This window comes from Gymnoscopelus braueri (assembly GCF_963280865.1).
Source record: "Gymnoscopelus braueri genome assembly, chromosome: 18".
Taxonomy (NCBI): Eukaryota; Metazoa; Chordata; class Actinopteri; order Myctophiformes; family Myctophidae; genus Gymnoscopelus; species Gymnoscopelus braueri.
The window spans coordinates 26,096,097-26,122,485 of NC_137618.1; the positions used below are offsets into that span (position 1 = coordinate 26,096,097).

General features: G+C 46.5%; 1 protein-coding gene across 1 annotated transcript; it reads right to left on the reverse strand.

Annotated features, from left to right (window-relative positions):
- Nucleotides 1-705: 705 nt before the first annotated feature.
- On the reverse strand, nucleotides 706-23,281 carry ndp (norrin cystine knot growth factor NDP). The gene is made up of 3 exons (XM_080457205.1): nucleotides 23,062-23,281; nucleotides 6,839-7,301; nucleotides 706-3,516 (listed from the first exon to the last, which is right to left on the reverse strand). Exons 2-3 carry the CDS (start codon nucleotides 7,043-7,045, stop codon nucleotides 3,292-3,294), a joined length of 432 nt encoding a protein of 143 aa, XP_080313331.1. The 5' UTR covers nucleotides 7,046-7,301; nucleotides 23,062-23,281; the 3' UTR covers nucleotides 706-3,291.
- Nucleotides 23,282-26,389: the final 3,108 nt, after the last annotated feature.

Genomic DNA, 26,389 nt, shown 5'->3' on the forward strand with positions numbered 1-26,389 from the left:
CATGCAAAACACTTCCCTTTGTCAGAGCACATGTGGTATAGTTCAACAACATTGTTTCTTTTCTACGACCCATACTGAATGGTTATGATTATGACTGAGGGCGAGGAAATGCATGTGATGTTTAGTAATATGGATCATGAGAAGAGTTTTGCAAAGACCACATGTGCCTGCCTCACACCTGGAAAATTCTTACAGTGAAACACACACACACACACACGCGCACGCACGCACGCACGCACGCACGCACGCACGCACGCACACAGACAGACAGACAGACAGACAGACAGACAGACAGACAGACAGACAGACAGACAGACAGACAGGGGAGAAGGAATGAATATTTGATGTCGACATTTAAGTGCAATTCTTCAATTTGAATGTGAGTGAGAGAGAAAGAGAAATGGCGATGAAATGTATATGGCTCCTTTATCATTCATTGTTAGGACAGTCATAAGAGAGCACAGTTAGCATCAATCTGACAGCCATTATACTGCTCCTCTGTCATTCTGTCACACTGGTCCCGCAGATAATTATACCCCTTGCTGCATGTCACAAAATGCCTCTTCTCTGCTTGTGTGTGTGTGTGTGTGTGTGTGTGTGTGTGTGTGTGTGTGTGTGTGTGTGTGTGTGTGTGTGTGTGTGTGTGTGTGTGTGTGTGTGTGTGTGTGCGCGCGCGCGCGCGCGCGTGCTTGTGCGTGCGTGTGTATGTGTGTATGTGTGTGTGTGTGTGTTGATGAAGGAGAGACACAGTAAAAGGAGACAGCGGAGAAAAGCAGATTAATCTCCAGAGTCGGGGCGAAAACCGTTTATTAGGTTCACGTGTGAAGCAGCCAGCCATGCTGTCAGTTGTATTCTGAATTGAAATGTCCTCAAACCAGAAATTGTGCCATTTCACACCGGAGGGTAATATTTCAACCCTGAACAGAACAAAGGCATCTGTACACTGTGTGTGTGTGTGTGTGTGTGTGTGTGTGTGTGTGTGTGTGTGTGTGTGTGTGTGTGTGTGTGTGTGTGTGTGCGTGCGTGCGTGCGTGCGTGCGTGCGTGCGTGCGTGCGTGCGTGCGTGCGTGCGTGCGTGCGTGCGTGCGTGCGTGCGTGCGTGCGTGCGTGCGTGCGTGCGTGTGTGTGTGTTTGAACAGAATCTCTGACTGTGATCGATATAAGCTCAAAATACTGCAGCAGAGTAATCAGCAGATTTGTTACTTAGGGATTTCCCATTTGTTTGACAATACCACCCATTTACATTTCTAAAACAAATTCTTTCATGAAATGTCTCCTTTGTTGTCAGAGCACACAGAGATGATGAGTGACATAAGGGATGAAAGAAAGAGACAGTAAGATATGTGGAAAAGTTTATGAGAAAAAACCACAATGTCACAATGTGGTGTTTTACCCTGTTGGGCTGTCAGGATGCAATCCTCCCGATCATCATCAAGATGCCTAGGAAAAACCCTCAATGGCAGCAAGTACTGCAAAAAGATCAGGACCAAATCATCAAGTTATTAATATTTGTATTTGTGATCAGTCGGCCTATAGGGCTTGATCGTCTCAAGCATTCCCTGCGGATTTCGGAATAGTTTTTTGTATTTGAATTGTCTATATATTGTCGCTGTCGGGCAGAAAACTTGCATGTCCAAAACCATTACTTTTCAGGAAATGGAAGAAATAACCTGCATTCCAATAGAAAATAGGGCATTCATTTGTGAAAATGTGGATACAAGATTTCTGCCGAAAGCGACAGTATAACTTTAACAAATTAATTTCTATTCCAAAATGATCCGTTGTGAATACCTTTACATTGGGTTTGAAACTGAAATGAGTCGGATTTCAAAACAAGCTCAAACAGGCAGATTTGTTTTTCTCTATATGACATTTAAAAATTCCAATGAACCATTCAGTAAAGTCTTGCTGGCCTAGTGTAGAACATTAAAGCTGAACATGCAAAGAGACTGCATTATGAACCAATCTCAAGAACTGTACTTATTATAGTGGACTGTAATACAGTAGGCTAATAGAATGATGTTTGAAGAGGCTGGTTACAGAGGCTTACAGTATGAACCAGAGCACTATACTGACAAAAAAGTTCTTCCAAGTCCTAGTATTGGACATGTCATAAGCGAAACAACAATACACAATATTCATAAAACCTGCTCCGTGCTAGTAATAATGGTCTCAATAACAACAACAGAATCGCCACCAAGGTTCAAACAGTTCAACAGAGCAGACAGCCTTTAAAGATTACCATTGAATGCCTCAATAGTCTGTTAACCGTCTCGCAACACAAACAAACAATCTTCAGGCTTCTTTGATCCATATAACAGCATTTTCTCCCTTCTGCTGCCGCCCCCTGCACTATTATGTCTGCTATAATTTGGCGTCCTCGCCCATGATGAGCTATATCCCGCACGAGTTTGTCATGGTTTACACAGCGAGATGAAAGTCTGTAGGGAGTGTGTAAAAGAGGTTTATTGGGCGTTGCGGAGAGATGGGGAGACCAGGCACAGGTGCTGCGCTGTAGGTCCTCCACATGTGTGAGCCAGTGTGAGCTCATAGGGACTCGCTGCACCCCCTCGTCTTTTCCCACGCCGCATTTTAATGGTGCATGTTGTTTTGTTGTCAACTGCTGGTGGGGATTTTATGGAGCTGGCAGTGCAATCATATTGACATCGTAACGAGCTCTCATGCTGTGTTTACGTGTGTGTGTGTGTGTGTGTGTGTGTGTGTGTGTGTGTGTGTGTGTGTGTGTGTGCGGGCGTGCGTGCAGTTGCATGCATGTATGAGTATATGAGTGTGTGTTATGATTCACAGAGGCCTATAATCAGTGTAGTGTTTCTCTGCAGCAAGGAGGGTCTCTGACCCATGAGAAATGTGGTTTGTGGTGTCTGGCCTTGTACACAGTGGAAACAGCTTTCCATATGGCTCACCCTGATTGACAACCACACTTAGAGCAAAACAATGAGGGTCCAGACAGCAAACATATAGGGAGGGATGCATGTTTTCTATGGTACCCAACACTGTTCAAGTTCGAAAGGGAAGCGGGTAATTTCTACGCCCTACATGAGGGCAATATGATTGTTCCAAACTACTGCTCCCAAGACAATAATCAATTTTAAGTTCCTCTCGTCTGGATTGTTGGCCAGTTATTGATTTAATAAGTAATCAAAATGCTCTGGACAGCTCCGGGTGCAGGTGAGGGGAGGAGCAGAGTGGGTAAGAAGACTTAAGTTGTACAGAGTTCAAGGGTTTCACAAACGGTTCCCTCCTTCCGTCCCCCCCCCTCCCCCCGGCTGCTCAACTACACTCCTCGCAGTTGCAGGCCAGGATGTATCTGTACGTGGCGGTGATGCGTGTCCCACCGGCACAGCGCAGCCTGACGGCCTTCAGCTTGGAGGTGTGTGGCCGGCAACAGGAACAGGAGCTCTTGAAGGGCTGCTTGAGCACGGAGCTGAAGGAGATGAGGGGATCAGAGCGGGACGTGTGGCTGCAGTGGCCCTCGCAGCGAGCCAGCAACACCATCTGAAACATGGAGAACCAGAGCAGGATCAGTAGGTGGAAAGCATAATGATAAAAAGGTGAATGTGGCTAGAAGCCCTACGGAGAAAAGTAGTTTGTCTTTTTCTTCCCCGGTGCATTATGATGAGGATGAAAGAGGGATCTCTGAGTACAATGAGGCACTGTTCGCAGTTGAATCTGGCCTATGAGAGCGAGCTGCCCGTTTGTGCTCAGCGTGTTTCAGACTCCCAGCCTTGGCCTTGCACCTGGATGTTGAGAGATAGCAGCAAGACCAATCACTCACTGCCACACACCTGCTGCCCCTCAGAGCTCATGGATAACACACAGCTACTCACACAGTCTAAACATAAACACATGCACGCGCACGTGCAACGTGCACACGCACGCACACACTCACTCGCTCGCACGCACACACGCGTACACACACACACACACACACACACACACACACACACACACACACACACACACACACACACACACACACACATTTAACTTTTTTTTCTTTCCCAGATTATGCTATCCATGGGCAATTTTCATTATTTTTAAACAACATCACTAAAGGGAATGTGAAGGGGGCTCAGATGAGAGAGAGTAAAACAAAAAGTGACAGCTGTGTGCAGACTCAAACCTTCTCCAGGGAGAAGGCATGTTGTGATTGAATAAGAGGGACTTAACTACAGGAGCGCACTTTTCCCCCGTGTGCCTGGCTCACTCAGCGTGTTTGACCACTCAGCTCACAGACGCACACACACGCACACACAAAAAAGTGTCGGGCCGATCACTGTTGTGACCGAGCCACCAGCATTCCGTTATGGGTCGCCACATTCCTGTGGCCTCTCTAAACAGACTCCTGTGTCATGTCCTTCTGTCAGCTGCTGTGTGTTGCCACCCATGTCCCTCACTCTGACAATAGCCTGTCTGGACCCGAGGGGGTGTGAGACACACACACACACACACACACACACACACACACACACACGCACACACACGCACACGCACGCACACGCACGCGCACGCGCACGCACACGCACACACACACACACACACACACACGCGCACACACACACACACACACACACACACACACACACACACACACACACACACACACACACACACACACACACACACACACACACACACACACACACACACCTCAGGAGCGTCGCCACTTTAAGCCCTTTTGTCTTTGCTGTATAAGAGGATCACACTATCATACGGTTACACAACCTCTCCTCTCCTCGCCTCTGCTTCCTTGTCACCTTTCCTTCGCAGCTTTGCACTCCTTGACCGGCGAGATAAAAGGAGCAGATGAATGACCACTCATCTAACCAGACCCAGACCCTTGATGGTTTTAATCCATCAAGTGGATTAAAACCAGGAAGTGAGAAATGGGGGGTTTCATGGGCAAGATGGAGACCGAGGGGAACATGGCAAGATGACAACAGCTGGGCAACAGATGAAGGCATACTGTACACACATGTGCGTACACATATTCATGTCCACACACAGACACAGGCACGCGTGTGCACACTTGACAATGTGAACACAGAACACACATATGCAGTATATATATATAACTACATACATTACATTACACACAATGGCAGCAAACCATTGTCTGGTGTATTTCATTGTGGAACAGACAGATGCATTGGGAGGCTTCCAGTCAATTTAGCGTGTAATAGAGAACGCATTTCACACTGCAAGTGTGTTCTGTTCCGCCTTGGCTGAGTTGAACTGCGGTCTGGCCACCTGTTATTGCATTCTGAGTCAGATTATTTAAAAAAAGAAAGTCTGAAGTGCTGATTGCTGGTGTTAGATGAACGATGGTATTAGTCTAGCAGGAAATCATGAGAGGAGGAGAGGAGGAGGGGTGGAGAGAGACAAACTGACAGACTGACCTTTCTGCAATGACTAAAGCCTGATTTATACTTTGTTGTAGGACAGTGTCCCGTGGCAAAAAAAATAGCAGATCTACGAATTCACAATGCAGTACAGCGAGGCATTGTGAATTTGTAGATCTGCTGATTTTTGCCACGGGCCACGGTCGTACGACTAATATGTACGTAAGTATATATCAGGCATAACACGCTGCTGCAAAGTCAGTGAATGAGCTGTGGCCTCTATACGGTAAAGCCCTCAGTGTTTATTTAACGCTGAGGGTGTAACACTGAGGATTTAACTGTGTAGTAAAAGATACTGTCACTAAGTGGCTCTTTGCTCTAGTGTCAGCGACAAAAGTGAACTAGAGAAAACAAATAGGTGTCGGGCGGTAAACTAATGATGACATATGTTATCATTAGGTATCCAGCTACCCATCCATCATCTGTTTTTACATCTCTCTCTCTCTCTCTCTCTCTCTCTCTCTCTCTCTCTCTCTCTCTCTCTCTCTCTCTCTCTCTCTCTCTCTGCAGGCTGATAGGGAGCCCTCTGCCTCGGCCAAAAATAACCCCAATGGAGGTGCAGAATATGTCTGCAGTGTGGCCCCTGTCCAGCACCACACACACACACATACCCATTTTTCACCTAGATGATGGACAGACAGAGAGGAAAAAGACTGAACGGACCGATGACGGACAAAAGTGCGGCGGGAGAATTTGGGGGCTGGGGGGAGTGGGGGTGGTATGTGTGGGGGGCTGGTGAGTGTATGGAGAGAAAAGCTGTGTAATAGAGAAATGTCTCTCTGAGAGGCTTGGCAGGGGCCCTGTGTTTGTCTACATGTCTCTGAGGTTTGGTTTGGTTTGGAATGGACCGTTTCTCCACCATTTGCAACAAATTACCTTATGCTCATTTGTCAGGTGGACTGGCACTGTTACCTTAAACAACTGGTTAGCCGGATGGCAGAGAGTGACTACAGTGAAGCGGATCAGCTTACACTGTGTGTGCTTGGGTATTTTTATGTGTGTGTGTGTGTGTGTGTGTGTGTGTGTGTGTGTGTGTGTGTGTGTGTGTGTGTGTGTGTGTGTGTGTGTGTGTGTGTGTGTGTGTGTGTGTGTGTGTGTGTGTGTGTGTGCGCGCGTGTGCGTGTGCGTGTGCGTGTGCGTGTGCGTTTGCATGTATGCATTTATATGTAGTCTCGCATGGCCAGACTACTATTCCACAATCTACGAAAGCTATAAAGAGTCTGGAACTACACCTCCCGAAAAGCTGAGAAAGGAAGCTGTCATCTGTTCGTCATTTCCGTTCATAATATATAAAAAAATATCTATGCTTCGAATAAATTTGATTTACAGTATGACAAATGTACGCAACGCAAATTGTGTGAGGCAACAGTCTGGCTCGCGAGACTAATGTATAATGCGTTTGATTCCAATCTTACCTTGGAGTTGCACTTGTAGATTGGGTGCGTGATGGTCTCCACAAAGTGGTGCCTCATGCAGCGCTCTGGGTCAGAGTCGCCCAGGTGCGTGTGTCCCTTGTCGCTGGCCTTGTTCGTGCTGGCGGCCTGCACCAGGCCCAGTAGGGGGCAGCACACCAGCACCAGCAGGAGGCCAGATGGGGGGCCTAGCGAGGCTGAGGGCCTCATGGTCAGTGTGGGTATGGATCCTCAGGAGGAGATCTCTTAGCAGCCTCTGCTGTCTGCTCTCTATGTCCCACCTTTCTCTTGATCTGTATCTCTTTTTTTGGTTGTCTAGGAGTGCTGTCTCCTCCGCGCTCTTGCTCTTTGCTGGTGGTGTGGAGAAGGTCTACGGCCGGGGGGCAGTGGGGTGAGGAAAAGGCTGGTGTTGAAGGGTCACCTCACTGATACACTCCATCTCTCTTCGTCTGGATCCCAGGACTGTCTGGAGGAGAGGACAGAGGCAGACATCACTAGAGGCATGGGCAGAGAGAGAGAGAGAGAGAGAGAGAGAGAGAGAGAGAGAGAGAGAGAGAGAGAGAGAGAGAGAGAGAGAGTGTGTGTGGATGTGTGGATGTGAGTGTAGGATGTAGTATCAGGTAATGTTTTGTCTATTAGTCATTTGTCTGTCCATGTGGAACTCTGGGAGCTGGAGAAGAGATCACACAGTCTTTTCTATCTGTGTGCGTGCGTGAGTGTGTGTGCGTACGTGTGCGTGTGTGCGTGTGTGCGTGCGTGCGCACACGTGGGTGCGTGCATGCAATATAAGCGCATGCCTGTATGTGTCTGTGATCATGTGTTAAAACAAAATAGTGACAGGAAACAAGTTGCAAAACTCTTTTCTACTGCTTTGACAGCTACAGCAATTTACAATTTCATGCAATTTTCATGCACGTGTGTGTGTGTGTGTGTGTGTGTGTGTGTGTGTGTGTGTGTGTGTGTGTGTGTGTGTGTGTGTGTGTGTGTGTGTGTGTGTGTGTGTGTGTGTGTGTGTGTGTGTGTGTGTGTGTGTGTGTGTGTGTGTGTGCGTGCGTGCGCGCGCACGCGTATGTGTGTGTGTCACAGGGTCACCGAACCAGCCAGGAGCACGTGGGTGTGTGATGCATGGTGAAACCTGGCTGCCCACTCCCCTCTGTTATTCCCACAATCCCTCCACTCCCACACACGTGTGCATGAACACACACACACACACACACACACACACACACACACACACACACACACACACACACACACACACACGTGCACACTAGCCCCGGTGCTTTTATTACACAGAGGAGAAACCTAAGTCATGTACAAACAGCCTGCAGCCAGGCCCTTTCCTCTCCCCAGGAATGACTTTTTCATTAAAACAAATCGCTCTCCCAACAAGCCCTCTCACGACCGCAAACCCCGTGCCAGTCCCACCGCATATTTTCATATTTTCATGTGTTGTTGTTTTTTTTTCTTTTTCAGTTTTATTGTCCTCCTGACAATAGGGTTCGTGTTAACAGTGGAACTCGGTGCCGGCTGCAGTTACAGAAGCTTAGGCTGGTTTGCTAATAGGGGAATGTGATGTGAAGTAGGAGAGGTATGTGTGTGTGTGTGTGTACTTGTACGTGTACGTGTACGTGTACGTGTACGTGTACGTGTACGTGTACGTGTACGTGTACGTGTACGTGTACGTGTACGTGTACGTGTACGTGTGTGCGCGCGCGCGTGCATGTATGCGTGCCAGCTCTGGGAATAGGAGTGGAATGTAATATATGAATATACAGTAGAATAGGAGGGTATGTTCAAGCCCCACGGTTGGTGATAAAATGTATTACTCATTGCTAACAAGGTCTTTCTGTAAGCGTGTGCATGTGTGTGCATGTGTGTGTGTATGTGTGGTGTGTGGACAAAAGGTTTTGAACATGTTGAATATGTAGGCTACTGGTTTGAATGTATGTTTTACATACAAATACATTTTGTACATAATGCTGGTGGTACAGGATGCGTGCCTTGCAGGACAAGTACAAGTCCTGGAAGTGTACATGAGAGCTTGAATATCGCTGTCAGGCAGAAATCTTGTAGAGTATGTCCAAAACCGATAACTTTCAGGAAATGGTAGCCTTGATACAAGACACATGTCATATATTATGACCGATGACCGTCTTGATCCAAGGCTAAGGAAATGGATAAAAGAACATCCAATGGATCCAATATAGTTATTATTTTAGTTTTATTATTTTTATGGTTTAACATTTACAAGATCAACATACAGATTTACAGTGAAAATCTGCTATGTAGCGAAAATAGCAGAGTTTACAAGCTCACAGCGGGTCGCATCGCAATGTTGTGAGCATTTAAATCGGCTGTTTTTGCAACTTTTCTGCGACACACATACGACGAAGTAGAAAATAGGGCATGAATTTATGAAAAAACATAAAAAGATGAAATGGAGATGAAATGGAGATACAAGGTTTCTGCCCTACAGCGAAGATATATGAGTGTGAGATTGTGTGTGTGTGTGTGTGTGTGTGTGTGTGTGTGTGTGTGTGTGTGTGTGTCCTGTGCGCTAGACGAGGAGTGAGTGCAGGTGAAGGCCGTGGCTCTGTGCCCTGAGTTACTGTGGCAGTAAGTATACTCCAGAGTAAAACACTAGCATGTTTGAACCAGAGGAAATGATCGCACAGGAAAAAAACCAAGCCCTGCATTGTATCAAAACTCCCCGCTTCTGTATCCATCTTCATTTCTACACGACTCTGCTCTGATTTCCTCATTTGTACCCAAATCACACAACACATCAGGTTCATTCGAAACCTCTAACCCCCCTCTCTCTCTCTCTATTTCCCTCCCCCATCACCCCCTCGTCCACCCCAGTGTTTTTCTTTCTGCGGGGAATCATTTAGCCTTAACATTCCTCCAGTGAGAAATAGAAGTATCAATTGGCCTGTTAAAATAAATACTCCCTGAGATGTTTAGCTGGCCCAGTGAACATGTGTGCTGCAGGGTTTACACAGCAGACATCCCAGTTGTGCTCTGACCTGCCGGGCTGATTCACACAGCCAGCCTCCATCAGCACCTCCAGCCCTGCCAGCTTTACCTGGCCGAGCTGCGCAACAAACCCGCTGTTATCTCAATCTCTGTTAGCTACAGCGCCATTCGCACCGTTGGCGCTCTTGCCTTCTCGGTTAGCAAGACCCAACATCCTCCTATAGGCTTAATGTTTCTGTAGAACCCCCCCCCAGACACCCCGAGTCCGGTCCCAGGTAGTGGTAATACACCTGTAGATTTCATTACCTGTATAAGTCATTATGTTGATACCTACAGATGTCCCTACAGGGAGGACTGAAGCAGGACGAGTGGAGACGTGTAATACAGATCATGACAGATAGGGTTCAGATCCATGCAGGTATGGAATATAGTTTTGAAGTTACTAGTTGTCCACACCCTCAGATTAGGGTTTGACATGCGGAAGAGCAGAAACAATATGCGGGAAGAGTCCACCCTGCGCCTCCAGAAAAGAGATTTATAAACATATCTGCAAAATCAATTCACATCAAACACGAAACTGACGCCATATCTATGGTTACATGCGGGGAAAAACTTGCTCACCATTTAATCATAAATCACAAATCCACACAAAAACATGTGTTTTGCTTTAAAAAACAGATTGTGGCCCCACGGCAAAGTAAGACATTGGCAACCTTTACAAACCTAATCACACCAATGACTCACCTAATAAATATCTGTGCAAGGCAAATGGACTGATCTTTCACGGGGGTTGTCATTTTGGGTACACTGCCAGCTCAGTGCGCACATGAGAAGGACTGATTAGCGGTCAGCCGTAGCAAGCCAGACACTCCTATCACATCAGTTTTGATATGCAGCAAACAGAAGACGGTTCGTTATCGTTGTCATCCACCTGCTATGCAGCCGGCCGAGGCAGCCCTGCTGTAACTGGATTGCTATGTGAATATAGCCCCAAAGTTATTTGAGCAGGGGGCATCCCTCAGTACAAGGTGATTACACATTCCTCATTACCGCCTCTATTCGTGACTTGCATACAGGGTTTGAGAGCTGGTGACCTCAAGGCATAGCCACGAATGGCAGCCAACTCAGATAATGCAGGCTTTAGGGAGAATACGAGGAGATACTAGCATGTGTGTGTGTGTGTGTGTGTGTGTGTGTGTGTGTGCGTGTGTGTGCGTGCGTGCGTGCGTGCGTGCGTGCTTTTGTGTGCGCTGTGAATCCACATGTTCAAAGAGGCTGCCTCCCTTGATCCCTTTAGACGGGACTGAGCAATGCCTATGATTGCTTAGTGTGTGTGTGTGTGTGTGTGTGTGTGTGTGTGTATGTGTGTGTGTGTGTGTGTGTGTGTGTGTGTGTGTGTGTGTGTGTGTGTGTGTGTGTGTGTGTGTGTGTGTGTGTGTGTGTGTGTGTGTGTGTGTGTGTGTGTGTGTGTGTGTGGTGCCTGCCAGCGCTGGTGGGCTGCTGTGTGGAGGTAAATGGGGTCAGGAAGTTTGAGGCAGGGTAAAGGCCATTCTGTGCTCCTCTCTCCCAACTCCCCCACACCTGCCTGGGGATCAGATTTATAGAACCCTGGGTGTCCACAAACAGCAGCTGCATCCTCCCTTTCTCCTCTTGTCTCCTCTTCCTCACTCTGAGCTTGATCTGCCCCCACTCCCCACATTCAATCACACTGTAATGATCAGCGAACCCAGAACGGCTCCCCTCTGTATCTCTCCTGGATCTCATTTGGAATCAATCCCGCATCGTCCGATTGGGATTCTCTACTCGATTTAGAAAAACAAATCCTCGGCACGTTCCACCTTAAAGTGCACCCTCCCCATCACTCTCTTCATCATATCCTCCTCTCCTATCCTTCCATCTCTCCACCTCTCCATTGCTCCTTCCTTCACCCCTGAGAGAGCTCGACTCCGAACTTCCCCCTCCCCTGGTTTTTACTGCTGAGCTCAGAACTTAAGCCCAGATTGGGGCCTTAGAGGTTTGTCCGAGTGCGTTACAGAGGATTGTTGGATCACGGCTGCCGATATCACCTTGGTTTGTTACTGTTTTCAGTACACCAAGACAGCTATGTTGGCGGCTGAGGCCCAAATGCAGCACAATCAAGTCATTCATTTTGAATTACCCGTGAAATTTTCATTTCTATTAAAGTAAACAACTCCGCCACTCTATTTGTATTGTAGGAAATTTACAGCAAGACCAGAGCTGATCCAACGAACCATCATCGAACAAATTCAAACTTTCCATTAGAAGGAGAGCTTGATTTTTTGGAAAGCAGAACCTGTATTGCCTCTGCTCAGAAAAAAGGAGTTTGAGAAATGGTGTGACGGTCCAGCGACTTTGGGGTCTGGGAAAGTAAAATGTTGAATCAGGCCATGGTTAATGTCCTAGGTAGAGCAGGAGTGTGTGGCCCAGTGCCAAGGCCTTGGCCCAGTCCTACAGCCTCTCCCGCCAAACAGTGCCCTGTTCTGGCCTCACTGAAGAGGGAAACATGTTTACATGGACTGCAATAATCTGGATATTGGCCTTATTCTAAAAGATGATAATATGTTGATGAACCACTTGAGCCCTCTTTGTTTTTTAAATAGCGAAAATAGCCAATCTACAAGCTCACATCACGTGAGCTCATTCATTGTGAGCTTGTAGATCTGCTATTTTACATATTTGTGAACAGGTGACAATTTAAGGACTTTTAAGACCTTTTTAATATTAAATAAAAAAATTCAAAAGACTATTACTGCGTCAAAAGTAATCAACAATCTATACTATAAAAACATTTCAAATTGTGAGATGTTACCTGAGAAAGAGGCAAACATTTTAAATAGCTGATCTACATGCTGATTTCCATGCTCACAATGCCTCGCGTTGCAAGGCGTTGTGAGCATGGAAATCAGCTATTTTCACAATATTTATCTGTGAACTGAGTCAAACAAAATAATGCCTCAACTCCTACAATGCCATGTGCTTGTCAGGGTGGGGGGTCCCCAGTTCAAATATGATTTTTTGGGGGGGTCGCGGCCCGAAAAGTTGAGAACCACTGCTCCAAATTAATTCGGTCAGCTAATCTTTAGAAAAATCCCTATTGTGATGTGTGTGTGCCCATCCAAAAAACTTCCCGATAACCCTTTCTCTCAAAATGTGTGTTGTGTTATTAAATGCTACAAAACATCCAATCAGAGTCATACACTGTAATATTCCAATATTTACCTAATTCAAACAACAGTCTGAATAGAAAATTGCCACGTTAACAGCATTTTCTGATTAATACGTAGAGTCATTTTTCAAGTTTAGTCGGAATATTGAAGGGGATTTCATACATGTAAACACCTTAATTGAATCATGACTCTATCTGCGTTTTTGCAGCATTATGCAACACATTATGGCTTCCTGACAACACATGTTCTACCTTCCCTCTTGCCTAGAGAGGAAAATCCTCTGACAAAATCACTGACACTATCCCAGACGTTTTGGCGTTGACAGCTGAAACTTTCAACCCCGAACCCCAAGGAATATAATGACATTTTTGGAAGACATTTTTAAAAGGGTGTTAAACCAAATGAAGGAAGAGAACTTTGTGTGATGTCTCAAGGAAGATGCTATAAACAGCTACTACTGTATGTCACTGTGGAGGCGGTGTTTTCGCTATGCTCTATCCACCTGTTTCCGCGGGTAGTTTCCTGATGTGTGGGAAACTTCCTGCGGGGGGACCGGAAGTAGGAAGTAGCGGCTCAGTGTGCTTATATTTGCCAGCAGAACGTAGCTGTAGCGTCACTGGTCGCATAGCCTATGCGACCAGTGACGCTACAGCTACGTTCTGCTGGCAAATGTAAACACACTGAGCTGCTAATTCCTACTTCCGGTCCGTCCGCAGGATGTTTCCCACACAGGATTTTTGCTCCAGTAAATTCCCGCGGAAACAGGTGGATTAAGCAATTTTTTTTTGACAAAAATGCATATACGACCATAAGACCATACATGACCACCACCATGTAAACAGGAACATTTATGGAATAGTTCTATAAGCTACACATGTAAACACTTTATTCAAAATATTGTCTTATTCAGAATATGGCCAGTAGTGGGAAGTAGTGTCAAATGTAGTGTAGTGTGTGGGGTGAAAAAATAGATAGCTGTTGCAACTGCAGGAATGAGCTTGTGTAAAAACATATTCCAAGGATGAGAGGTAGAGGGCAAGTGGGTTTAATTTTGGGGAAAGCCAAAGAACTGAGGGACACGGCCAGGAATGAGTTATCACAACGCGTCCATGTACACAGCACGTCCTACGCAAAGCCCCCCATTATCATGTAAGGAAGTTAAAGCCTGAGTTATACTTGATTTGCGTGCTGTGTCGCGCACAGGAAATAGCAGATGTTGTAGCTCGGCTATTTGTGGTGCGCAACACCGGCGAGCTTCAAGGTATACGACACCCATAAGAGGACCCTGAGGCACTCTTTGTCCAACATGGCAATGTCTCAACTCTGTCTACCTCAGAGTTCCCCGGTGATGGATATAGATTTACAGGAGAAGAGGTTCAGTCAGGCATTTATATAGCCTCCTCTTTGTCCTTTCATGTAAGGTCCTTTATCGGGTGTGTTGGTATTTAACACCCTACCTATTAGGCTAGGCAGCGAGTAGAAGCTGTCCTTAGGGCCAGATCATGAGCAATCACATATCACAGTCTTAACTAGAAAAAGTTGCTCCTCGGAGCACAGGTCTCCGCCAGGGCAGGTATAGCTTATTTTAGGCCAGCAATGTTTCACGGCACTCAGATGCGTTTAATTTGAGGCATTTTTGTTTAAAGCAGGCCACTCCTACAAACTTTGGAAGCCAATCTTAGCCAATCAGGATGGAATATGAAAAATTGGAAAGTTCCACCGATCGGTCCAATGGTGCCGGAGATAAGCGCCCCCCAGAAATCTGCCTGTTATAGTGCCACCATGAGGCCGATTTGAAAAATGTAGGGTGACATTTCTTCCTTGGCCTAGTGGAGATGTGTGTGCAACGTTTCACATCATTGCGTTAAGACAGATCCGTCTTGATCACATGACTATAGAGTTAATGTGTTTTGCACAATGTTTGGACAAAATCTGTAGGAATAATATAAAAAAAATGGTTTGCCTGGTGGCGCTATAACAGGCCGATGTGAAAGATTTGGGGCAGAGGTTCTGCTCTGGCATCCAGGGAGTGTACGTGCACAGTTTCACGCTGATCAGTCCAACGGTGCTGGAGATTAGCTGCTCACAGACGGACGGAAACACACACACACGGAGTGACACACACACACACACACACACACACACACACACACACACACACACACACACACACACACACACACACACACACACACACACACACACACACACACACAAAAGAGGACTGACGGACGGGCGGGCGGACGGACGGACGGACGGACGGACGGACGGACGGACGGACGGACGGACGGACGGACGGACGGACGGACGGACGGACGGACGGACGGACGGACGGACGGACGGACGGACGGACGGACGGACGGGGGCGAAACAGTCTTGGCCATGCCAAGACAATTGCGCATACATTACACATATACCATGTATAGAGACTTGTCAAGATATATAATTATGGCTCAAAGACATATGGATGACTTGACTAAATCAAATATTGCAAATTGTACTGGTGAGCAAAGCTTTGACAGCATTGCCACTGGCCAGATACTATAAGGATCCAGTACCTCCCACCCCCATCCAACACACACATGCACGCGCATGCGCACACGCACGCGCACACGCACTAGCACACGCACGGGCGCACGCACGGGCGCACGCACAGGCGCACGCACACACACACACACACACACACACACACACACACACACACACACACGCGCGCGCGCGCGCGCGCGCGCGCAAACGCACACACACATACACACACATCAATAACTGCAACAAAAATAAAACCTGGCTTGAGAATATTCGGGGAACCGCGGCATACAACCACAATACAATCCCTCCTTACATACCACATTCCCTCTGGTTTGAGGCTTCAGGACTTTGTGGTTATGAGAAGGTAATACAGAGCTTAGTGTGTGCAGACATTATGCTGTGTTTCCCATGCAGGCGATGGCAGGAGTCATAAGGCTTGCACGCACGCACGCACACACGCACGCACTCACGCACTATTTTCTTCATATATTTTTCTATTATTTTTAATCAGTGTTAACTTGCTTCTCTCCACTCTCACCTATAACTGTGGTTTATGCTTACTGGGGTGCTGCTATATCAACTGAATTTCCCTCGGGATTAAAAATAAAGGTCTGTCTGTGTATCTATCTATCTAATCAATCAAATGTCGCATTAAGCTTTTAATTACTGGTTTTGACAGTTTTAAAGACAAATACCCCAAAATATAATTCTCACCAGACTTCAATTGGCTGGTAAAAAAAACTACAACGTGGCCACAAGTGTTCGATCTCTCTCTCTCTCTCCTCTCTCTCTCTCTCTCTCTCTCTCTCTCTCTCTCTCTCTCTCTCTCTCTCTCTCTCTCTCTCTCTCTCTCTCTCTCTCTCTCTCTCTCTCTCACACACACACACACACACACACACACACACACACACACACACACACACACACACACACACACACACACACACACACACACACACACACACACACACACACACACACACACACACACACACACACACACACACACACTCTGCCTCTCTCTATCTTCCCCTCTTGGGCACATGCTGTCCAGAAGCAATACACAATTACGAGTACGACTATGCAAACCGATTACAATAATTGTAATCGGTTTGCAATTATCGTAATCGCAATAATTACAATATTATTTTCACTCTCACTCTCTCGCTCACACACATACACACGTCACAGACAGACGTCACGGGAGGGTAATACACGGCATTGATGGAGAGATTGGCATGTGTGAGAAGTTCTGTGTAGTAATGAAAACAAGGTCAAATGCAAGCTGTGCAATGCCAAGTTGTCCTACCACAAATGAACAACAATGCACACGCATTTGAAGCATCCAACACAGATGCCTAAAGAGAGTTCACAACAGCTGTCCAACCATATGGTTGCGTCACGTGCAGGTGAAAACACAGCACCAATCACAAAAAAATTATACACGGAATACATGGCCCTGTCCCATAAAACGTTACCACTCAAAAAGCAGAGGAGACTGTATATTACAAGATTTGTACAAAAGCTTTAAGGAGCACTTCACCCATCTTCATACTATTGGTCCTCACAAACCATTTCTGTCTCAGAGGAGGGCTGTGGACAGTTCAGAAACGTGCCTATCAGTGACATTATCGTAGGAAGGTTTGGTCATTTCATTCAAACACGATTTCAAACTATTTTTTAAATGTTATGAATGCAAGAACAATGGCTTAAGCATGCTAACTTTCCATGATGAGAAAGGCTGTAGAATTCTGTTAGTTTGGAATCCACAACCGATGTCATTGTAAGGGAGGCTTCTGAACTGTCCATAGCCCACCAATGAGATGCAGAGTAAGTAGATGGAAATTGTGACAACTTATAATCAGCATTTATGATGAGCAATTACTGTAGTACAGTATATGAAGATGAGATTGAAAATGGGTGAAGTACTCCTTTAATCAACTGTCATAAAGCTGTCTCTAACCACAGATGCAAGAACAGTATTTACATTTTGATTGATTGCAGGCCAGCTGAGCCAATCAACGTTATGAAGAATTATTCTGACCTGGCTATCATTGCTCGTTATTAATAATACAATAATGCGTCATTACGCATGCATGGCACACCAAAAGTAAAACATTTAAGACGAAGGGCAAGGCTCACCAAGTACCCTTGGTGAGTAGGCTACTTGAGGATGAACTGAGGCCGTGCCAATTTTTCGATGAATTATATTGCTCATTAGTTGAAGCAGATTCCAAATGACATGATTTCTGCAGTGGCTGTGAACTGTGTGCATGTGTTTCGGGCTGTTGATGCACATTTTTTGCTGTGCAAGCAAGCACGCACTGTAATGTTATGTTGTTTCTCATTTGTCTGTTTTAGTCATCAGATCATCATCAAACATAAGACCTATAAATAGACAATCCAAAAGGTATACATGTTGCCTAGTGAATTTATAACAGTGTGTGTCCTGAAATTCCCCCATGTCGGTTATTTCTGGCTGGCAATTCGAAATCCTATCGTGACCTCTATTTGCTTGATAGCTACAGTATCTATCTATCTATCTATCTATCTATCTATCTATCTATCTATCTATCTATCTATCTATCTATCTATCTATCCATCACATGTACGCCGAACTGAGGATCTACAGTAGATGGAACTGCAAGAAAAGCACCAAAAGAAAGTGGGATCATACACAGACCAATACAGACCATAACAGAGGAACTACTGTGCTGTATGTCTTCACTATTTGAGGGTTATTGTAATTGTTAAGGCAAACACATCAACAAAACAACACGTTGCTACGTGCCCGGCTGTGTGAGACAAAAGTGCAACAATGACATCTCAAAATGAGCAGTTGAAAAGTGCCACCGCGCCGCCTCCTCCAACTGTTGCAGCCATATGTTGTGTCGGTAATATCTCATTCCTACCAAGTTTAGCTGCACAATAGGTGTCATTGCCAGTGGGGGTGCATCTATATACTGTATATAAATACCCCCCGCCCACCTCACGTACTGTATGGGTCTCTGTTTCCACGCACGCACGCACGCACGCACGCACACACACACACACACACTATAGATACACAATAAAATCCTCAGTGTTCATTTCTAACTCAGAGAGTGTTTAATGGAACCAAATGGAACCTTACGGATGCATTTGGTTACATTTGAGCACTCTCTGAGTTAAATGAACACTGTGCAGTGTGCTGTGTGCTGTGTGGCGAGGCATTCACGTGGCCGTGCTGGTGCGTGACTGGAAGCATTGCTGGGATGCTGGTGTGGTGGTCTGGGGTGGACAGGGGAGACAGATCTCTGGAGGGGGATCTTCCACATTGCCTCCCAGGACGGCCCAGCACAGGCAGCTGAGTCCACAGTTGTTGCCCGTGGGACAGGCAGGCCTGTCTGCATAGGCGGTGGCGGCCTGGTCTGTAGACCCCCCGGCCCCCCACCCCGACAGGCCTGACCCCATAAACAGGTGCATGGAATGACATCAGACGAGGAGAACTGACAGGTAGCAGTGCGTCACTCTGCGAAATATGTTTTCTACTTTTAGATCGATGCTCATGAATATCTTTCTCCTTTTCCTCTCTTCTCCTCCTCCCCTCGACTTCCTCTGTGTCATTAGTATTCATTCGCTCTCGCTCTACCTCTACGTCTGTACCTCTCTCTGCCCAGAGGTTACGTCATGGCTTTCTGTTTGTCGCCTCCCCTCCTCCATCTCACCTCCCTCCATTGTTTCACCAGCTTTTAATAAACTAAAGGGCAGATTCCTGATGGGAGAGCGGGAGGGGGATACACACACACACACACACACAGACACACACACACACACACACACACACACACACACACACACACACACACACACACACACACACACACACACACACACACACACACGCACGCATACACACACACATACATGCGCGGGCAAACCCTCATGCGCACACACACACGCACGCACGCACACACACACACACACACACACACACACACACACACACACACACACACACACACACACACACACACACACACACACACACACACACACACACACACACACACACACACACACACACACACACACACACACACACACACACACACACACACACACGCGCGCACACACACACACACACACACACAGACCTGCTACCCCAACACACACACACCACTTGGCATGCCGCGTACCAAGCACACCACTGCCACTGCGATGCTGGCGCCAAACCCCGAAAACACACACACACACACACACACACACACACACACACACACACACACACCACACACACACACACACACACACACACACACACACACACACACACACACACACACACACAATCTTGCTCTCTCTGTGTCTCTCTCTTTATGCTGTTATTTCAGCCTAATCTATACTTCGTCACATGGCGTGTTGCTCACCAAAAATAACAGATTTTCTGTTATTTTCGGCGAGCGACACCGTCGTGCAGTGAAGTATAAATTAGGCTTCACCCTCCCCACGCGCCAGCCTACTAAAAGCTAAGCTCCTCACTAAATATATCCCGCCTGGTAAAGATAAGACAAACAGCGTGGATTTGAGGGCAGTCCACAGCCAATGATAGGCAGCCATGTGAGCCAGGGCTAAGCTTATGTTAGCTTTACAATTTGGGCTTCTCAGAAACACTGGAGACAAAGCCGGAGCACGCAGCGAGAGAGAGAGAAGAAAGCACACAGATGACATACACACACGTAGTATGTTCCACATTTCTGCATTAAGTTGTGAGTCTGTGCATTTCTTCTACTTATCCACATCTCTGTCTGCCTGTTATGTCTACGTGTCTCCATCTGACCTGTTCACATCATGGCGTTAACCTTGCTTTGATATGAGCGGACCTCCTCATCTCCACAGCTCAGTGGTTAAGAGCCTACACACACACACACACACACACACACACACACACACCTTTCCAATTAAGCCCAGCCACCAATCTCCTCTCTCAACTCCACCGCACTGCTCTATATCCACATCAGAATAGAAGGCACAAGGGGAACACAGTGATATTAGGGATACAGGGATATTTCTTGACTTACACGCCTTCATACGATGGTGTCACTCTCCGAAAATAGCAGATCTACAAGCTCACTGTCGTGAACGTAAAGTGTCAAGCCTCTATTAAGTTATAACCACAAAGAGCTACACAGCCCTAGCATGTAAGAATCAGGGAGGGATTGAGGGTTATTATTATTTTTTTTATCACACTGGAGCAGGTTTTCCTTTGGGGCAGCTATGGGCGCAGATATCTGTCACATGCTTGTCTGGCAGAACGGTGCTAAAGACGTACGTGGTCAGTGACCCTGCGGTGCGTGCGGAGCATCCATTTGTCAGGAGCGCATTCCTGCGGCAGTGAGACACTGTGAACTGCCTATCGCAGTTTCAACACCCACCAAATAAATACACGCACAACGGCCTCTATGTGAGCGAGACGAGAGAATATGAGAACAGATGCACCCAGACATGCGGGTTGAGACACACACACACACACACACACACACACACACACACACACACACACACACACACACACACACACACACACACACACACACACACACACACACACACACACACACACACACACACACACACACACACACACACACACACACACACACACACACACTAATGTGAAGAGAGAGAGAATCCACAGTCTTTCCCCCCCCCCAAACAATTCAAGGGTGATCTTGTTTTAAGGCAGAACACACACACTCGTGCACAAAGATACACAAACACACTTTTTTTGTTTGTTTCTGTGAGCGGTTTCTCATCTGTTGTCACTGGCTTCTAGTGAAACGATATGTCTGGACAGGGATGTCTGCATCACTTGGTCTCTCTCTCTCTGTCTCTCTCTCCCTCTCTCTCTGTGTCAAGAACTCTGTCACTCACACCTCCTCCAGGTCTCCTTGACTCCATCTCACACATCTCAATTTCATTCTGTTTCTTCTATTTATTGTTTCCTTTGTCCGTCCTCTTATGAATTTTATCGTTCCAACCTCCCAACTTCAACCTCCCCCACTCTCTCTCGTTATCCAGCATCTCGTTACACTCACTTCATTTTTCACTTAAACACCTTCTCTCTCTCCTCTTCCTTCGCTATTGCCATCCACCCTCTCTCCCTCACAGATAGAAAGACACATAGAGTACACACACACACATACACACACACACACACACACACACACACACACACACACGCACACGCGCACGCACACACACACACACACACACACACACACACACACACACACACACACACACACACACACACACACAAACTGGTTTTCTCCTGCAGTTGGATGGAGGTGGTAGTTCGTCTCTCACTTCTACCTACCACAGAGTCCATTATATCTGTCATCATCTCCTTCCAGCATAAACCAGCAGCCTCAGGGTCCAACAGAACAGAACAGCCCCCCTCTTACACGTATGCACACACACACACACATGCCTGCATGCATCCTTACACACACACCTGCAGTTATCAACACAGTCACTAAACCCATGCATTTATACTTGTTCACAGGCATGCACACTCACACACACACACGCACGCGCATGCATACACGCATGCGCACACACACACACACACACACACACACACACACACACACGCACACGCACACGCACACGCACACGCACACGCTCACGCACACGCACACGCACACGCACACACACAAAGACACACACATACATACAGGCACAGCGTAGGCTCTCAATCTCTGTTTCAACCTAAGGCTCTGTCTTCCCAAACTGGCTGTCAGAGCCTCATTACTAAATCTACCACAGCCAAAACAAACACTTTGCCTTTCTTCTGCACAATATGTCACACTATGTCTTAATCACAACCACTTGTAGCGCCTGTACACATGCAGGGTTGAAAATACCCTAAATGAAAGAGGAATGTGAGCGGATGATAAGCATATATAGATGGTCAGGTGGACCCTTCTCGATAAGATGAGCAGAACCCAAAACTCAGCAGTACTCTCACTGCTTAGATGACAAATATGACAGATAGTATATAGCTGCTATATGCTCTCATATTTATCTCTATACAAATATAAACATTATTCCGTCCCAACCTAGTAATTGAATATTGAGCGTGCAACATGCTTTAAATCCAGCCTGAATAAAATAATTACATCCAGCCGAATAAAAAGTGGGATGATGTCCGCTTCAAAGCAACACATGGTCTACAGAATAACTGTTGACGAGTGACTGCAATACATTTTGAGGAATCAAAATGATTAAAATTGTCTTATTCTATTGACAAATATCCCATCAAAACAGGTGTGTTCACAGTAATATCCAGAAGGTTCATTTAACTCTGACAATGTCAAAAGTGACCTGTAAACTATGTAATAAAATAAATAAATAATAAATGAGCACTCTGGATTTTACTGTGTACTGTAGGAGACCCGAGCGTGGTGGCAGCTGAGTGTCCCGAGCCCCCTCTTTCAGGTGTACTGATCCTTGGGGTTTGAGTCAGAGGAGCTCCTGAGGTCCTACCTTGAGCACTCCACAGCAGATGAACAGTGGAGACGATCGCCTAGCCCCGGGGAAGCTGCACACACTCACAGACACATGTAGCACCGGATAACCCCTCTGCTCAACTCTTGTTTTCTCCAAAGCCTCTTTCTGTCTGTACCTTCACTCACGCACGTGCACTGTATACTGACTGATTGTCTGAGCTCTGCTCTCCCTTCCTCTGTCTTGCTCTGTTTCACTCACCCCCTCCTCTCTGTTCTCTCTCTCTCTCTCTCTCTCTCTCTCTACTCTAACTCTAACTCTACTCTCTTTCACAGTACTCTCTCTGTATCTCTCTTTTCCCCTCCCTCCCCTTTCTTTCTCTGTCTCACAGTCCCACTCCCTCTATTTAAGAGGACATTCGCTAGAAAAGAGAGAAGGCTGAATGCAATGCCTCTTGCCTCTGAGGATGGCTGTCGGATGTGAATCGTGACACAGCAGTCGTATATCATGGACATGCATGCACGCACACGCACACGCACACGCACACGCACACGCACACGCACACGCACACGCACACACACACACACACACACACACACACACACACACACAGACACACACACACACACACACACACACACACACACAAACTATAATTTCCTATCTCTCATGCACACACACATGCGCACACCTGTGTGTGTGTGTACACAGACACACACATTCTTATTTTCTATATTTCTGTCTGTCTCTCGCTCTCACATGGACACACACACACACACACACACACACACACACACACACACACACACACACACACACACACACACACACACACACACACACACACACACACACACACACACACACACACACACACACACACACACACACACACAGCTGACGCAGTGACACGCTCCACAGCAGCAAATGGGAATTCCAGCCCTGCACTCTCTGCTCGCACCATCAGGCGAGAGCTGACCAAACGCTGTGGCTACTTTTACGAGGTCAGCGTTATAAAACTGTTAGCAGATTTAGTTGATTTAAAAACAACTGGTCCCCCCTGTCCCTTCCTCTTCACGCGCTTTCACCTACTAGGACATGGGGGGGGGGGGGTCAGGGGTCATCGGGGTGAGGAGGATGGGAAGAAAGAGGGACAGAGGTGACAGGAGGGATAACTCACCTCATCTCACGAGGGAACCCTCCCTCCTTGCACTCTGTGAAGTTCATAAAATAGATTAAATATTAATATAATCCTTTTTACATGAATCATAAGAAAGATTTATGTTACATTTCCGCTTTAGAGGCTGAGCAAGCATCTGGGACAAGACAAATCACTTCATTATTGAGGAAGGCCACTGGGCTCGGACTGGCTGAGCGACTCATCTTGTCGCTGAGCGTCTATTAGGAGGCATGGGATCACGTTGGACTGAGAGGATATATATTACAGCGTTTAATTAAATTTCACAACGGACAAAACATTTTCAGTCCTTGGAAAACCCATGAAGGCTTTAGGGCCAAAAATGTTTTGTCTGCACGATCATTCGAGCGCCTCAACTAGTTCAACTATTTGCAGCAATGCACAATTATATTTTGCCTTTTGTATGTATAACAATTAAGTGCAACTTTGTTGACATCCCAGGGGGTAAGTTGGCTCTGAAGCGGCTGTGTCTGTGTGTTGTGAAAATATGAAAACAAGATAAAAAATGTGTTAAAATAGCTCCAAACTATAATGACCTCATCTATCGGTCTAATGGCACCTTATGAAAAGACAGAGACCCTCCAGACACATAGGGGAAACACTGTAAAAAATGGAAAGCTAATATTGAGGGAGGCATCATTGATACTGTGAGACAATAGCTGCCATACCTTCTCTTAGGCTTTACATGACTGCTGCCAAATTGTGACAATATGTATACATTCATCATTACCCTCCCCACACCCTTTTCCCCAGTATCTCTGGAATGTCAGCACTCTTTTGGATGTCTAGAGCAGTTTAAGTTACCATGATGATCAATGCTATATCACAAACTGGCACCGATGGCAAAGGCGTAATCCCCTAATTGAGGTGTGGATGGAGTCCAGGAGAGTAAGAGGAACAAGACAGAGCCAGACAAATATGTCATGCCATCTCAAACTGCTTTAGTATTACAGACTCGTTCCCTTTCAACATCTTTCACACAGACGGAGAGAGAGGACTGGGGAAAGGGGTGGGTGAGACGTGTCACTGTGAACTAATGTATTTTTCAAAACCTGATTTAATGACAATAGGCCTGTCAGGCAGCGTGAGAATAACAATGAGCCCGATGCCAAAATAGGTGAAAAAGAAAAACCTGAGCCGTATGTGGCTGACAGCATATGCTTAGATACTCGCTTACTATTAGCATGTGCGTGTGCGCGTGCACACAGACACAGACACAGACACACACACACACACACACACACACACACACACACACACACACACACACACACACACACACACACACACACACAAACACACACAAACACACACACACACACACACACACACACACACACACACACACACACACACACACATGTATGCATACATGTGTGTTCATGCACGCACGCACGCACACACAGACACACACCCACAAACTCACATCCCTGGTATGTGGAGTCGAGACTCTCGGGGGAAATAAGGAAAGCAAGCTGCACCACACTAAGTAGGGCTTAGTGGGTCAAAAGTTTAAGCAACACAATTACCTGCAAGACCTCAGATGACCCCCCAAATTTCTCACCTTCTGTTCCCTCACACATGGACACACACACACCTTCGACAGAGGCGATTTACAACCACCAGTGGGAGTGGGTGGAAAAGTTATCCACCGACAACAGATGCCTTGAGAGAGAGACCCAAGTGTGCACAGTTTGTATTTTGGTAACACTTTGGAACAAGTTTTAAATGATCGCCCCAGTGAATAGCGTCAAATTAATAGGTGATAACTCACCAGGACGGAAACAGAGTGTGTCTCCTTGGCTTCCCCGGCTTGTGTTCACATGAGAGGTGGTGACAGAGACTAAATGGCTTCAGATGATGTATCATAATATCACATTAAGAGAATGGCCTGCAAAACCAAATGTGAATCCCATATGCAGGAACTCCAGAGAGATGCTGTGGGGTAGGAGGGGGGGGGGGGTTGAACGACAGAGGATGAGGGGGAAAGAGTGGAGCTAGGAGATATATTGAGCAGAAAGAGGAGATATATCGAGATTGGCTGATATATTACCTCAACAGCAGCTTTCTGACAAAGCACAACTTGTAAAAGTGCCTTAGCAGAGCTGTGGTCTTTAAATGGCCAACAATAAAAAGTAAAGGCTTTGTCATGTTGGCCCTGTTGACAAG